This window comes from Paroedura picta, chromosome 3 (assembly GCF_049243985.1).
Source record: "Paroedura picta isolate Pp20150507F chromosome 3, Ppicta_v3.0, whole genome shotgun sequence".
In the NCBI taxonomy this organism is placed as follows: Eukaryota; Metazoa; Chordata; class Lepidosauria; order Squamata; family Gekkonidae; genus Paroedura; species Paroedura picta.
Window position 1 is genome coordinate 73,830,721 of NC_135371.1, and position 16,861 is coordinate 73,847,581.

At 44.3% G+C, this 16,861-nt stretch overlaps 1 protein-coding gene and 1 long non-coding RNA gene across 9 annotated transcripts in view; one reads left to right on the top strand and one right to left on the bottom strand.

Annotated features, from left to right (window-relative positions):
• Positions 1-16,861, top strand: part of ADAM19 (ADAM metallopeptidase domain 19) — a 166,327-nt gene that overhangs the window by 93,830 nt on the left and 55,636 nt on the right. For all 8 annotated transcript variants that reach the window (XM_077326407.1, XM_077326405.1, XM_077326402.1 and 5 more), the window contains 2 exons: positions 9,960-10,152; positions 11,477-11,542. In XM_077326407.1, coding sequence (XP_077182522.1) covers positions 9,960-10,152; positions 11,477-11,542 — 259 coding nt within the window. The remainder of the gene's footprint in view (positions 1-9,959; positions 10,153-11,476; positions 11,543-16,861) is intronic.
• LOC143832261 (uncharacterized) overlaps positions 1-16,861 on the bottom strand; it is a 61,592-nt gene that overhangs the window by 20,674 nt on the left and 24,057 nt on the right. The gene's annotated exons all lie outside the window — the stretch shown is intronic.

Here is a 16,861-nt window from a genome sequence, read left to right on the forward strand (position 1 = left end):
CAGTATTCCAGGTGTGGTCTGACCAGTGCCGTATACAATGGGACTATGACATCTTGTGATTTTGATGTGATGTCCCTGTTGATACAGCCCAAAATTGCATTTTTCTGACCCAGATGCAGAACTTTACACTTATCTTTATTAAATTGCATCTTATTCTCATTTGCCCATTTTTCCATTGTGTTCAGATCTCGTTGAACTCTGTCTCTATCTTCCGGAGTATTTGCCAGTCCTCCCAATTTGGTGTCATCTGCAAACCTGATGAGTAGTCCCTCCACCCCCTCATCTAGATCATTAATAAATATGTTAAAAAGTACCGGGCCGAGCACCGAGCCCTGAGGTACCCCGCTACTCACTTTTCTCCAGTCTGATGAAACACCATTGACAACAACTCTTTGAGTGCGGTTCTCTAACCAATTCCCTATCCACCTATCTGAATATCCAGATTGCAGTCCTTCAACTTATCCATCAGAACATCATGGGGAACCTTGTCAAAAGCTTTACTAAAATCCAAGTAAAGGACATCAACCGAATTTCCCCGATCCAGCAAACCTGTTACTTGGTCAAAAAAGGAAACTAGGTTGGTCTGGCAGGACCTGTTGGAGACAAATCCATGCTGACTTCCTTGGATCACCAAATTGTCCACCAGATGTTTGCAGATCGCTCCGTTTAATATTATTATTATCATCATCATCATCATCATCATCATCATCATCATCATCATCATCATCATCATCATCATTATTATTATTATTATTAGATTTATATCCCGCCACTCCCTTGCGGCTCTTGGCGGGTAACAATATCACAAATCCCCATTAAAACCCCATTAAAACAATAATAACATTGCCAATATTACCGACATGGCAAGAACGGCAGCTCAACTTCCCCCCCCTCCCTCCCACTACTAGCGGGTGGAGAGGAGGTCCTGATGATGTTTTGCTTTAGGTCCAGAACCCAAGTCCCCGGGGGGGGGGGGCATAGATCTATTATCAGCCCCGGCCTCAACCATAAACCTGGCGGAAGAGCTCCGTCTTGCAGGCCCTGAAGAACGTTGAAAGATCCTGCAGGGCCCGCAGCTCTCCCGGGAGCTCATTCCACCAGGTCGGGGCATGGACCGAAAAGGCCCTGGCCCTGGTCAAGGCCAGGCGTGCTTCCCTAGGGCCGGGAACGACCAACAGATTTTCACCCGCAGACCGCAAGGCCCTGTGAGGGGCATAGGGCGATAGGCGGTCCCTCAGGTATGTGGGTCCCAACTTGCGTAAAGCCTTGAAGGTTAGAACCAGAACCTTGAACCGGATCTGGGCAGCAATTGGCAACCAGTGCAGCTGCCTCAGCACTGGCTAGATGTGGGCCCTCCAAGGTGTGCCAGTGAGGACCCTAGCAGCTGCGTTTTGCACTAGCTGAAGTTTCTGGATCAAGGACAAGGGAAGGCCCGCGTAGAGCGAGTTACAGAAATCTATTCTGGAGGTGACCATTGCATGGATCACTGTGGCCTAAGTGTTCGGGGGACAGGTAGGGCGCTAGTAGTCGGGCCTGGCGAAGGTGGAAAAATGCCTGGCCCGCTACATTTTTGACCTGCGTCTCCAATGTCAGGGAGGTGTCAATGGTCACACCCAAGTTCCTGGCCTGGGACGTGATGGTGAGTTGCGTCCCTGCCAGGGTGGGTAAGCGCGCTTCCTGGTCCTGCCCCCTACATCCCAGCCACAGGACCTCCGTCTTGGAGGGGTTGAGTTTCAGGCGACTCTGCTCGAACCATTCTGTCACTGCTTCCAAACATCTGGTGAATGGTTCCGGGGGGGAGTCCGGGCGGCCGTCCATGAGAAGATAGAGCTGGGTGTCATCAGCGTACTGGTGGCAACCCAGTCCAAAACTCCATACCAGCTGGGCCAAAGGGCACATAAAGATGTTGAATAATGTGGGGGAGAGGACCGCGCCCTGAGGGACCCCACAAGGGAGTCTGTAGGAACGCGAGAACTCATCCCCCACTGCAACCCTTTGGGTCTGGTCCTGCTCCATTATCTTCCCCACAACAGAGGTCAGACTCACTGGTCTGTAGTTTCCCGGGTCATCCTTCCTCCTTTTTTTGAAGATCGGAATAACGTTTGCTCTCTTCCAGTACGTAGGACATCGGCCGTGGGAAGGTCTTCTGCCCCTTCTTCCTCACCTTCGGATTCCCTCGAGTCGTCTTCTGCACCACTGGGTCTTACTATCGCCAGAGGACAAGTGGAGGGTCCTTCCTGGGGATCCTCAGCCAGGTCTTCTAGCAAGAAAGTACAAGTCTTGGCACTTTGAAATGCCAAGGCCTGTTCCATGAGCTGGGAAAAGTCTGGTGCATCCCTATCAAACAACATAGCATAGGGCAGTGTTTTTACCCTTGCCACGGCTAGCTCGTGGGACTTATCCAAATACGTCACCATGAGTTGTATAATACCTTACTGTATGTCCATGTAAACAAACAATCTCTGTCCACCACTGCACAGGTTGGTCATTGGGCAACAGCTCCATGTGAATCATGTGAAAGGCCAAAGCTGAGAGTGAGCTAAGATTGGCCAGGGAATCCCAGAAAAGATTCTTCAGTTATGTGAGGAGCAAATGTAAAGTAAAGGAGGCAATAGGCCCACTGTTGGGTGCGGATGGACAAACTCTAACGGAGGATGCAGAGAAAGCAGAAAGGCTCAGCGCCTATTTTACATCTGTTTTTTTCCCACAGGTCAAAGGGTTTAGGCGCATCTAGATTGCAGTAGCCTAGGGATAGTGTGTCTGGGTGTCTGGGTGGCAGGTTGACATGGACAGACAGGTTGTCGAGAGGCATTTAGCTGCGCTGGATGAGTTCAAATCCCTTGGTCCAGATGAAATGCACCGGAGAGTGCTCAAAGAACTTTCCAGAGAACTTGCAGAACCCTTGTCCATCATCTTCGTGACCTGTTTAAGGACTGGAGATGTCCCGGAGGACGGGAAGAGAACAAATATTATTTTGGTCTTCAAAAAAGGGAGTAAGGATGACCCGGGAAACTACAGACCAGTGAGTCTAACTTCTGTTGTGGGGAAGATAATGGAGCAGATATTAAAGGGAGCGATCTGCAAACATCTGGAGGACAATTTGGTGATCCAAGGAAGTCAGCACGGATTTGTCTCCAACAGGTCCTGTAAGACCAACCTGGTTTCCTTTTTTTGACTAAGTGACAGGTTTGCTGGATTGTGGAAATCCGGTTGATGTCCTTTACTTAGATTTTAGTAAAGCTTATGATAAGGTTCCCCATGATGTTCTGATGGATAAATTGAAGGACTGCAATCTGGATTTTCAGATAGTTAGGTGAATAGGGAATTGGTTAGAGAACCACACTCAAAGAGTTGTTGTCAATGGTGTTTCATCAGACTGGAGGGAGGTGAGTAGCGGGGTACCTCAGGGCTCAGGGCTCGGTCCGGTACTTTTAAACATATTTATTAATGATCTAGATAAGGGGCTGGAGGGACTACTCATCAAGTTTGCAGATGACACCAAATTGGGAGAACTGGCAAATACTCCAGAAGATAGAGACAGAGTTCAACGAGATCTGAACACAATGGAAAAATGGGCAAATGCGAACAAGATGCAATTCAATAAAGATAAGTGTAAAGTTCTGCATCTGGGTCAGAAAAATGAAAAGCATGCCTACTGGATGGGGGATACGCTTCTAGGTAACACTATGTGTGAACGGGACCTTGGGGTACTTGTGTATTGTAAACTAAACATGAGCAGGTAGTGTGATGCAGTGGTAAAAAAGGCAAATGCCATTTTGGGCTGTTCAAACAGGGGCATCACATCAAAATCACAAGATGTCATAGTCCCATTGTATACAGCAGGGATAGTCAACCTGTGGTCCTCCAGATGTTCATGGACTACAATTCCCATGAGCTCATGCAAGCAAAGGTTGAATACACACTTTTCTTGGATGCTTTAAGATGCTTTGGGCTGATCCTGCGTTGAGCGGGGGTTGGACTAGATGACCTGTATGGCCCCTTCCAACTCTATGATTCTATGATTCTATGGAGACCAAACTCCCACTGTCAAACAACGCTGTGTAGTGCTATAACAGGGTCTCCTCTTCTTCTTGATGATGCTGCAGCATTCTTTCCAGAGTTTGGGACTGATGCTCAGCCATCCACTTTCCAAATGCTTCAAAATGCATGGCAGCTTGTGATCCAGGAGGGCTTTGAGCAGCACTACCTGCTGGACTTTTGCTTGGGTTCTTCTTCCAGCCGAGATGCTGTCTCCGTTACCTTCAGGCTCCAAATGCTCTCCGTACCAGAGGGCACTAGAAATATGGTGGGGCGTAGAATAGAGCCGCTCCCCCTGGGTCTGGTTCGGGGGCAGATATGAGGGATGAAGTGTCCTAAGCGGGGCAGACCTCCGGGAATAACCATACTGTTTTTCCTGATATCTAGCGTATATCGTTGTACTTGTAGTTTAAACCCATTACTGCGTGTCCTTTCCTCTGCAGCCAACAGAAACAGCATCCTGCCCTCCTCCAAATGACAACCTTTCAAATACTTAAAGTGGGCTATCATGTCCCCTCTCAACCTTATCAAAAGCTTTACTAAAATCCAAGTAAACGACATCAACCGAATTTCCACAATCCAGCAAACCTGTCACTTGGTCAAAAAAAGAAACCAGGTTGGTCGGACAGGACCTGTTGGAGACAAATCCATGCTGACTTCCTTGGTTCACCAAATTGTCCTCCAGATGTTTGCAGATCACTCCCTTTAATATCTGCTCCATTATCTTCCCCACAACAGAGATCACAGTAACTTTTCCGTTACTGCTGAGCCCCATTGACTCTGCCGCCATCTCTTACGTACTCTTCCCTTCCCCCTGGACCCCACCTCTCGAGCTTACAAGTAGAGCGCATCTTCGGAGAGCGTCCTGCAGCTGCTTCTGGCTTCTGGACGCCATCCTGCAGCCGCTCACTGGCAGTCTTCAAGCAAAGGTTGGATACACACTTTTCTTGGATGCTTTAGGATGCTTAGGGCCAATCCTGCGTTGAGCAGGGGGTTGGACTAGATAGCCTGTATGGCCCCTTCCAATTCTATGATTCTATGAATATGAATTAAGTGAAACGCAAACATTTAAAACAGTATAAATAAATCTTAAAGTATTGATCAAATGCTGAAGATGTGTGAAAACTCAATACAACCCTCAAAACTAGAATGCTCAACAGAAGTCAAGGTATTGGTAAATGCAACAAGGCAAGATGGCGACGGAGCAGTAGCAGCGTTTCTAGAGGCTCTCCTACGCATTTTCTTTTCTAATTAACTCCTGGAGCTTGTTTGAGTTGCTTGTATTATCGTCGGTGCCACCTGATTTACCCTGTGTCTTTACATCCGAGCTTGGAACTCTAAACACCTGGTAGGACTCATTTATACTTAAATTCTGCTGTGTTTCGAGAACAGAGTGCCGCCAACTAAGAGAGTCTTTACCTTGGAGCTCACCGGGGGAGTTAACTATACTGAAGATAAGAAGCCAATTATCTATAGTTAGCAACTCTTGTTTCATTTTTTTCCTGTCTGGAATTCTTCCTTGTCTGCTGTATTTAGTTTGTTTTGCTTCAACACGCCTTAACACCAATAAGCTCAGTGGACAGGATTGCAGCGAGCTTTTATGTCTCTCTTCTCCCCTGAACATCATTTGTTTATTTGAATATCCTGTCCTCCTGACTGTTCCTTTCATTGCCTATTTGTGACAATAACAGCCTCTCACATGTGAGCTTTAAGCACTTGTGAGCTTTAGGACTTTTGCAATGGGAGGTGGTAAAAGGGTGAGTAAGAGGGTGCGTGAAGGTGATGGCGATATTACCCCACCCCCTGCCAGCAAGCAGACAAAGATAGACGATTTTATTATGGCAAGTGGTATCTCAAAATATGCTGCCTCAACCTCAAACCGATTTGCTCCACTGGAAAATTGTATAATCAAGACTCAGTGTGAAGAAGAAAGAAAAGAGGGAGATGACTCAACTGCTTGGCTGTTAGAAGGCCAGGCTGAAGCCAATTGCAGAACCTCCGATAACATCCTAAGTGAACTCTCACATCTGACTGCCAAAACTGTGAACGCCTTATTTGAAAGAATAAAGCTTATTGAGGATAAGATTGACAATATGACACAATTGTTTGCACAACACTTCGGCCCTAACCTAGGCTTCAGTGGGAAAGAGGTATGTAATCAACCTCCTAAAATACTTAATTTTGACAAGAAGCCATTTGTTACAAATAATGGAGAGTCTAAAAAGGCTAGCACACATCTGCAGTCTTCGGAGGAGAGTTTAAATTACCAACTTAAGCTTCTGCCATGCAAAGTTTGTCTGGTGGTTTGCAAGTATGGAGACCATCTCATTCCTTGGAGGACAAAACAACTGATGATACGTCATCTAAGTAATATCCTCGGTGTGAATACTTCTTCACTTGACTTAGTTCAAGTACAGCCTCTCTACAATCTGAATCTAACGCAAAGAATCTTACTGGAATTTCATAGCCCCAGGTTTCCTTCCCTACTACTCCGTAAGAAGTTATTTCTTCGCTCAAAAGGGATTTTCCCAGTTCGCATTTTTGAAAACACTATTCTAAAACCTTTATTGCCGAAGCAGCATACTAATCCCTTGATGAAATTGGGTAGTCACTCTGAAGAACCATCAACGGATGCTTGCCAGCAAGATTTGATACAGTGGACTGATCTACCCACTCAACCATGCTTGGATCCAACTCATTTTGAACCTGAAAACACAATAGAAGAAGACCTATTGAACTCCTACTCTGATCTTCCACCTACAGAGCAAAAAGAGATCACTACCAGATTGGAACATCTAAGGCTTAAGCTTTTGAGTACTTCAAAAGGCATGCACTCACACAGCACAGAATCTCCTCATCAAAACAATGTACCGCCAGCAAGTACATCTGGGTCATCTCAGCCGCTGATCCCAACCTCAATTTTAACAAGTAGAGGGAAGCAAAATGAACCCACTACCAGCACCAATCGGGAGATCTTAGAGGGCACTCTGCCCAATGAAAAATCCAAAAAACCGAGAGAGGAAAGCACTACACTTGCACCATCATGTAATAATGGCTGTGTAGTCCTGGATCCGGAGGGAGATCTGAATAAGATCACAAATGAGCCCTGACAATTAAAGTGTTTGTCCTGGAATATTGGGGGGTGGAAGAACAAGCTCCACGACACTGATTTTTTAAAGTTTTTGCAAATTCATGACATTATTCTCCTGCAGGAAACATGGATCCAGGAACAGGATTTCCTTTCTATTCAGGGCTACAAGGCCTTCTCAGTCCCAGCAACCAAGATACATACAAAGGGACGGGGGCGTGGAGGCCTGGTTACCTTTGTTTCAGTTGATTTAACGGTTGATGTTTTAATCTTAGAAAATAGTCAGTACAATAACTTCCAGGTCCTATTAGTTAAGGGACTTTTCCCCAGAAGATTAATATGTATTAATGTATACATTCCACCTAATAGTAGTAAGAGCCAAGGAGACGATCTCTGGGACTCCCTGGCTGATACCATAGAATCCTTGCTCCTTCACTATCCAAATTCCTATATTATAATGGGTGGTGATTTCAATGCAAGAATAGGCTCTGGGGCAGTTGATGTAGTAGGTAATAAGAGTACTCAAATAGCCACCCATGCCTATCTCTCGGATCGTTCCTCAAAGGACAGGATTGTCAACAAATTTGGCCTCAAACTTTTAAAACTGCTCTCTTTGGCCAATCTACACATTTTGCATGGTACCAGCTTGGTAAATGCTACCTGAGGAGGTGGTGAGCTCCCCCTCACTGGCAGTCTTCAAGCAAAGGTTGGATACACACTTTTCTTGGATGCTTTAGGATGCTTAGGCCTGATCCTGCGTTGAGCAGGGGGTTGGACTAGATGGCTTGTATGGCCCCTTCCAATTCTATGATTCTATGATTCTATGAGTCTTAAACTGGCTCACATTCACCTTCCCTTTCCTCTTCCTACAACAGACACCCTGTGAGGTGGGTGAGGCTGAGAGAGCCCTGATATTACTATTCAGTCAGAACAGCTTTATCAGTGCTGTGGTGAGCCCAAGGTCACCCAGCTGGCTGCATGTGGGGGAGTGCAGAATCAAACCCAGCTTGCCAGATTAGAAGTCTGCACTCCTAACCACTACATCAAGCTGGCTCTCTTGGACTGAACCCAAAGTGATTTAGCACCATTAAATATTTAGTTATTTGGACCTTTTTTGCACAATGAACCTTTTCTGCTTTTGTGTGTTGGCTGTGGAACCCAATATTTAGGATATACAGTCTGTTCATGTAAAACAGAGCATTGTGTTGTTCTGTGTGAATTGAAAGAGCATCCTGGAAAATACCCAGAAATCTCCTTAAGTGATGGAAAACCCATCACATAGAGATATTTGTCATTACCAAACATTTTATTGGGGAGCTAGTGATAAGCATCCAGACAGGTCTATGTTACCTTGGTTCCCACATAGGATTAATCAAAAGAATTAATCTCAAAACAGTCCATATCCTCTGTTCTTTGATTTTTGAATTTGAATGAAGGGTTATCATCTCTCAGTATTAGGAAAGCCCAAATTTCCTGGAAGGGGATCACAGGGCAACAAGAATTTCCATGACCTGAAGGACATCGTTGGCTGATGATGAAGAACTTGCTCCTTTTACAGGCATTCCATCTGACCATGATCCTAGCCACTCCCCTCCTCTGAAAGAAGTCTGACATGATAGATTGCAAAGACCATACACAGCAGCACCATGGCAGCACATCAAAGCTTTCCTTGGGGAAGGGCACCTCCACTGACAGCTAGTGGAATATTTTTGTATTCAGCCAGCATCTGTCTTGAAGTTATTAACCAGTTAGGAAGACTGTGGTTCTGCTTTGCTTTGAATTTGTTGCTGTGAAACCCCCAATAATGAGCTGAGACATTAGAATTTGGATCACAGCTTTTGAGATTGCAATCAACTACTCTTTGGGACCTGACCATATTACAGGAAATAAAAGCTTTTTTTCTTTTTTTTTTTCTTTTAAAACTTAAGCTTGTTTTTCAAGCATAGCTGATATACTTCTCAATGACAATGTTGTATTTTCAGGATGTGAGAGGATATCCATGTGTAGCTTAAAGAGAGGGCTCCAGTGAAGGAGTAGGGGATGCCTGGAAGTCCATGAATTTTTTAAAATCATAATGAGGGTCTCTGGGTTGCTGAAAGTCTGAAAATTGCTGGTTTATACTAAAGCTAATTCTAATAAACCCAGACGCTGTATGAACACTTCTCAGTGAATACCTGTCTGTGCCATCCTAAGGAGAGTTTCAACTCTCAAGCCCATTGACTTCAATGGTATTGGAAGAGTTTAACTGCTTAGGATGGCACTGTGAGTCTATCAAAATGTTTATAGTCTTAGGTAGTCATGCAGTATAGAGAACTCACATTTAAGCAAGACTTGGGCCATTTCCAATATGGTCTGAAACAAGATGGAAGAAAAATTGTATTTTTTATATGTTAGCATGTAGTGCACCTAAACCTGCACAACATAAAGGTAAAGGTAAAGGTATCCCCTGTGCAAGCACCGGGTCATGTCTGACCCATGGTGTGATGCCCTCTTGCGTTTTCATGGCAGACTCAATACGGGGTGGTTTGCCAGTGGTCTTCCCCAGTCATTACCAAACCCAGCAAGCTGGGTACTCATTTTACTGACCTCGGAAGGATGGAAGGCTGAGTTAACCTTGAGCCGGCTGTTGAGATTGAACTTCCAACCTCATGGGCAGAGCTTTCAGACTGCATGTCTGCCGCCTTACCACTCTGCGCCACAAGAGGCTCTTTCACGACATACATAGGGCTAAAAGGTTATTGTTTAGCAGTCAGATGACTAAAGTAAAGTCTCAGATCAACAGAAACAAATACCAGCTTTCCCCAAATTTCATTTTATTGGCTTTGTTTTTCAGTGGCCTTATAGTACTGCGCAACAATCTCAGTTATATCTTGGAACCACTTCCTCATCGACAGTTGCAACACTTAATCTACAGGTCAGAACATTTCAAGTTTCCTAAGGGTGCCTGTGGATCTGAACATTCAAGGTCAAAGACCACAGATTGGCTCACTGACCTGACAGGCCCAGCTGAGCCAAACTATCATAGAGTGAGTACTTCTTAATTTTTTTCATTACAAGCTCCAAGATGTAAGTTTTAGAAAAAATAAGAAAGGCAGTATATTAGCTCATTTTTAGAGAGAGCATGGAAGTTGAGACACAGTCATTTATCCTTTGGCCACACCAAATGTGATGTGATTAAAAATCTTTCATGATTAAAAAACAAAAACTTTCAGAGTGGCATGAAGAAAAATGTCTTGGTAGCTATGTTTTTCCCCACTGGAAAAAAAAGCAAATTTGTGGGGTGCTTTAGATTGCCAACTCATAGGGTTGCCAGCTCTGGGTTAGGAAATACCTAGAGACATTGGAGTTGAAAATCTGAGCTGGCAACTGATCTGCAGACTATAGGTCCAGACTAACCTCAAAACTACAACAAAGATTTTTAAAACACATTTATTCTGAAAAAAAGGAATTTTTACCAAGCAAGTATTAACTCCAAGCATATGATAAAGTAAGCTTGGTTTATGAAAGCTTAGGCCACTGAGTCCTTCTGGTGACAAGATCCCAACTTAGTTTTCTGCTGCAGACTAACATGACTCTCCCTTGTGCCACCTTAAAGACTAACAGATTTATTATGGCATAAAAACCATGACACAATAAAGCTGCTAATATTGTGATATGCCACAAGACTCCTTTTTGTTTCTGCTATATCAGCCATACAATCTTGCATTTGTCATTTAGGCTGATTTTCTTTTCAGACCAAAGCAATTCTATTGAATTGCTCTAAGTTAATTGATTTCAGTAGGCTTAGACTGCATTATGAGAGAAATACGTGTATCTTAAAAAAAAAAAACTTTTCTAAATCACAGCAGGCTGCCTTGTAACCCTATACGCTGGAGCACTTAAAGTCAATTGTGCCTTCCTTTTAAATTATGAGGGTTGGAAACATTTCCTTATTGTTTTAGGATAAGGAAAACAAAGCCTATTTTGAATTTGTGGAACATGTGGCATTTAAAAGTGAGCATTTGTACTTAATTTGAGAGGCCTCATAAGATGGTGATAATTGAATCAAAATTCAAATGATCAACAAAATGTGAAATACACATCACTGCAAGATGAGTGAGACTGAACTGGCATAAAGAAGGTGTGTGCACAGTGAATTGCCTATATAAGTACAATTCCTAGAAAACAACATAATGCCCCATTGATGCTTATTATGGAAAGTTGCTCACACAGTTTGGTAAACACTGGTATTTGGGGGCTGCCAAGTTCCCATTTATGCAGTTTCTAATTGTACTGATCACATTTTAAGGAAGATAATTTTAAAGACTTTTCTGACGTGTGGACACATTCATTTCTGTGCTTCTGACACAGGTGAAGAGGGATGATGAGCAATCCATGAAATATGTTGAACTTCTTCTAGTTGCTGATTATGCCGAGGTAAGAACGAAATGCATTCTGTTTACCACATCAGAATCAAACTTGGGATTAGACAGTTCAGATATGAACAGTGGTAGTAATGTGCAAGGCTACATTTTTCCCCCTAACTGGTAGTGGTCCTCTGCCAGGACTGCAGTCAGGACTCCCATTTCAGATATAGGCTCACTGAATAGTAAAAGGAAAATATTGGAGGAGACCGATAATTTATTTCAGCTCAACCATGGAAGCAACTGACACGGATATAAAAACATCCTGTCAGCAAATGCATAGAGTCTGTTTTTATTCAGTGACCTAGAGCTGGTTGGCTTGAGTAGGATCCATGCCTCCTTAACTGTTCCCAGAAGCATTAGGTCATTCATGCATCTTTTATTCTAAAGCCATTTTTCCTGGCATGCTTAAAAAAAAAGAAAAGCATGCAGCTCCTATAAGTTCTCAGGGGGTAAGTTGATCCTCTTACTGGATCTCTACATGACTGCTGTTTTCCCACTTATAGAATCATAGAATCATAGAGTTGGAAGGGGCCACACAGGACATCTAGTCCAACCCCCTGCTCAACGCAGGATCAGCTCAAAGCATCCTAAAGCATCCAAGAAAAGTGTGCATCCAACCTTTGCTTGAAGACTGCCAGTGAGGGGGAGCTCACCACCTCCTTAGGCAGCCTATTCCACTGCTGAACGACTCTGGCTGTGAAAAATATTTTCCTGATATCTAGCCAATATTGTTGTAGTTTAAACCCATTACTGCACGTCCTTTCCTCTGCAGCCAACGGAAACAGCATCCTGCCCTCCTCCAAGTGACAACCTTTCAAATACTTAAAGAGGGCTATCATGTCCCCTCTCAACCTCCTTTTCTCCAGGCTGAACATTCCCAAGTCCCTCAACCTATCTTCATAGGGCTTGGTCCCTTGGCCCCAGATCATCCTTGTCGCTCTCCTCTGTACCCTTTTAATTTTATCTACGTCCTTCTTGAAGTGAGGCCTCCAGAACTGCACACAGTATTCCAGGTGTGGTCTGACCAGTGCCGTATACAATGGGACTATGACATCTTGTGATTTTGATGTGATGCCCCTGTTGATATATCCCAAAATGGCATTTGCCTTTTTTACCGCTGCATCACACTGCCTGCTCATGTTCAATCCACAAGTACCCCAAGGTCTCGTTCACACACAGTGTTATCTAGAAGCGTATCACCCATCCAATAGGCATGCTTTTCATTTTTCTGACCCAGATGCAGAAATTTACACTTATCTTTATTGAATTGTATCTTGTTCGCAATTGCCCATTTTTCCATTGTGTTCAGATCTCGTTGAACTCTGTCTCTATGTTCCGGAGTATTTGCCAGTAATGTGCAAACTTGATGAGTAGTCCCTCCACTCCTTCATCTAGATCATTAATAAATATGTTAAAAAGTACCGGACAGAGCACCGAGCCGTGAGGTGCCCCGCTACTCACCTCCCTCCAGTATGATGAAACACCATTGATGACAACTCTTTGAGTGCGGTTCTCTAACCAATTCCCCATCCACCTAACTATCTGAAAATCCAGATTGCTGTCCTTCAATTTATCCATCAGAACATCATGGGGAACCTTAACAAAAACTTCACTAAAATCCAAGTAAATGACATGAACCGAATTTCCACGATCCAGCAAACCTGTTAGTTGGTCAAAAAAGGAAACCAGGTTGGTCTGACAGGACCCGTTGGAGACAAATCCATGCTGGATTCCTTGGATCACCAAATTGTCCTCCAGATGTTTGCAGATTGCTCCCTTTAATATCTGCTCCATTATCTTCCCCACAACAGAAGTCAGACTCACTGGTCTGTAGTATCCCGGGTCATCCTTCCTCCCTTTTTTGAAGATCGGAATAATGTTTGCTCTCTTCAAGTCCTCCAGGACATCTCCTCTTTAAAGAGGTCCCGAAGATGATGGACAAGGGTTGAGCAAGTTCTCTGGAAAGTTCTTTGAGCACTCTTGGGTGCATTTCATCCGGCCCAAGGGATTTGAACTCATCCAGTGCAGCTAAATGGCTCTCGACAACCTCTCTGTCCATGTCAACCTGCCACCCAGACACTATCACTTGGCTATTGCCATCTCTAGATGTGCCTAAACCCTTTGACCTGTGGGAAAAACAGATGTAAAATAGGCGCTGAGCTTTTCTGTTTTCTCTGCTTACTCCGTTAGAGTTTGTCCATCTGCACCCAACAGTGTGCCTATTGCCTCCTTTACTTTACCATAATCAATATATCCACAAAACTCAGGATCCAGATGGTACAGCCTGTTGATTCCTCGAGGCATAAGATGTTCAATGTCATAGCAGGCAATTCCTGATCATGTTGCTAGGCCAAATGGAATAAGCCAATTATTTATTTATTTATTTATTTATCATACTTCTATACCGCCCTCCCCGGAGGCTCAGGGCGGTTTACATTATAACACAGAACCATACATAAAACAGTCTGTAGAACATGTACATCGATAACCAACAATTGCAACCAAAAACTAGGGCCATTAAAGTTGTGTGGCCCATGTTGGGTCATTGGCTGTAGTGTCTGCTGAGTAAAACTAGAGGGGTAACAAATTTTCTGTTCCTGGGCACTGAGAAGCTGTAAGAAAAAAGCAAAGAATGAAACATTAGACTCACCTGAAGGTTTCTTCTCTTCAGTGGGGCGAAGTCATAGAATCATAGAATCATAGAGTTGGAAGGGGCCATATAGGCCATCTAGTCCAACCCCCTGCTCAATGCAGGATCAGCCCTAAGCATCCTAAAGCATCCTAAATCCTAAAGTCATCCAGACTGGTTAGGTTATGCCTCTGCTCGCTTAGGTAGGACAATTGAAATGCAAATTTTGCAGTAGCCCTTCTGGTGACCAGGCGCCTGACTCTCCAGTTCTTTCCAAGTCCTGCTGCGTTCAGTAAGTATGTCCGCCTGTCTTGAAGTTTTCAGATGTATATTTTGCTCATGTTGAGATCAACTAGGTTATAGAATGCATGATGCATCCCAAGGGTGGGATGTGGATGACTTTGCCTCACTGAAGAGAAGAAACCTCCAATGTTTCATTCTTCTTCAGTGGGGCTGAAGTCATCCAGACTGGTTAGCTGTGCCAAAGCTGCCCCTTGGGTGGGAACAGTCCATAGGTTTAGAGTTGTGCCACATGTTGAAGGACTCGGTGTCCAAATTAGCTTCTAGCGAATCCATCTGGTCAATGCGGTAATGCCGGACAAATGTGGAAATGATCACCATGTTGCCGCTCTGCATATTTCCGCTATCAAAGATCAGTTGGAGAAGGCTGCCAATGAGGCTGCTGCTCTGATAGAGTGTGCTGTGATCTTTACTGGGGGATTCTTGCCTTGTATTGTGTAGGCCTTGATAATACACTGTTTGACCCAGTAGGCGATGGTGGAAGAAGAGGATAGATTGTCTGAATTCCGCTGTCCTCTTCAAGTAGATGCGTAAGGCTCTGTGCATGTCCAGTTTGTGGCATTTCTTTTTGGTGGGGCTGGATGGCTTGCTGTGATACATGGGAAGGACTACAGGTTGCTCCAGGTGGAAATGTGAAGAGACCTTAGGAATAAAACTAGGGTTGGTGCGAAGTATTACCGAATCCTTCCTGAAGCAGCAAAGTTCCTTTCTAGAAGATAGTAGGCTAACTCTAATACCCGTCTGGCCAAAGTGATGGCTACAAGAAACACCACCTTCCATGTGAGGAATTTGAGCTCCGCCTGTTTTAGTGGCTCAAATGGTGGTCCGGTCAAAGCACTGAGAACAACTGGGAGCCTCTATGAAAGAAAGCGATGCTGGACCAGGGGGTCCAGCTACTGTGCTCCTTTGAGATAACGGCAAACATAGCTGTTGGCTGAGAGCGAATGTGCACAGACCATGCCCAGAATTGCATTTAGGGCTGCCACTTGTCATCGAAGAGTGTTTGCACAAAGGGCTTGTTGCCTGCCAGCTTACAGGAAGGTTACTACGCTCTTGACAGAGGGGTTAGTAGGGTTGACCCCCTGACTGGCAGCCCACTTGGTGGAGACTTTCCAGGTGTGATTGTATATTTGTCTGGTTGCTGGTTAGTTGGTGAGGCCCTTCAGATGCTCAGCTCTGAGGCTAGCTAGGTGTCGTTCCGCCCACCTCAGGAGTAGGCGTGCCTCTAGATATAGAGAGTGGGACCGAGTGCCCCCTTGTCTGTTGATGTGAGCCTTCGTAGTCATGTTCTCTATGCGCACAAGGATGTGTGCATCCTCTAGTGTTGGTTGGAAGTGTTGGAGAGCTTGACAGACCCCCCGGAGCTCCATCCAGTTGATGCTGTGTGAACTTTCCAATTGAGACCAGAGTCCTTGAGCTGTCTGGCCCCGGCAATGGGGGCTTCAGCCACTTTGGCTGGCATCCGTCGTAATGATGATTTGTTGTGGATGAAAAAATAGTGTCCCTTTTTTGAGATGTTTCAGTGACATCTACCAAACCAGGTCTTTCTTCACATAATCGGGCATGAGTGTGTACTTGTTCCACTTTTTTTGACGATGTGACATTGAAAGGGCAGTAGTAGCCACTGTAACTCATCCAGTGCAGCTAAATGCCTCTCGACAACCTCTCTGTCCATATCAACCTGCCACCCAGTCACTATCTCTTGGCTACTGCCATTTCTAGATGTGCCTAAACTCTTTGACCTGTGGGAAAAAACAGATGCAAAATAGACGCTAAGTCTTTCTGCTTTCTCTGCATCTTCCGTTAGAGTTTGTCCATCCGCACCCAACAGTGGGCCCATTGCCTCCTTTACTTTATGTTTGCTCCTCACACAACTGAAAAATCTTTTCTTGTTACAATGGGTTTCCCTGGCCAATCTTAGCTCACTCTCAGCTTTGGCCTTTCTGGTGATTGAAATAATACAGTGAGTCCTTTCAATAAATGTCACTTTACCAGTCACCATTCCAGGTTTTATCACTTTCCTATTCCACCACTGCATCAGGCATTCCAACCAGAATAAGATTCTTGGAATCTTGTGCTTGGGATATAAAATCCACCCAAGCCTGTGTGACCAATAATGGAGGGATGCGGTAAACTGGGCAGATATAAGATATTTTTTCTTTTTAAAGCTTAACAAGAATGAAATGTATTCAACTCAAATAATCTAAGTGCTGAAAAATAGTCACAGGTAACACAGAGATAAGGAATTTCAGCTTTTAAATCATTAGTGCTCAGGAAAAATACCTTTTGTGCATTATGTTACATTATTGCTCAAAACGGTTGCAAAGATGCATAGCACCTTCTTAAAACTCTGTCTTCTAGGTCAGTATAAAGAAACTAAATGAATAATCTGATCCCCAT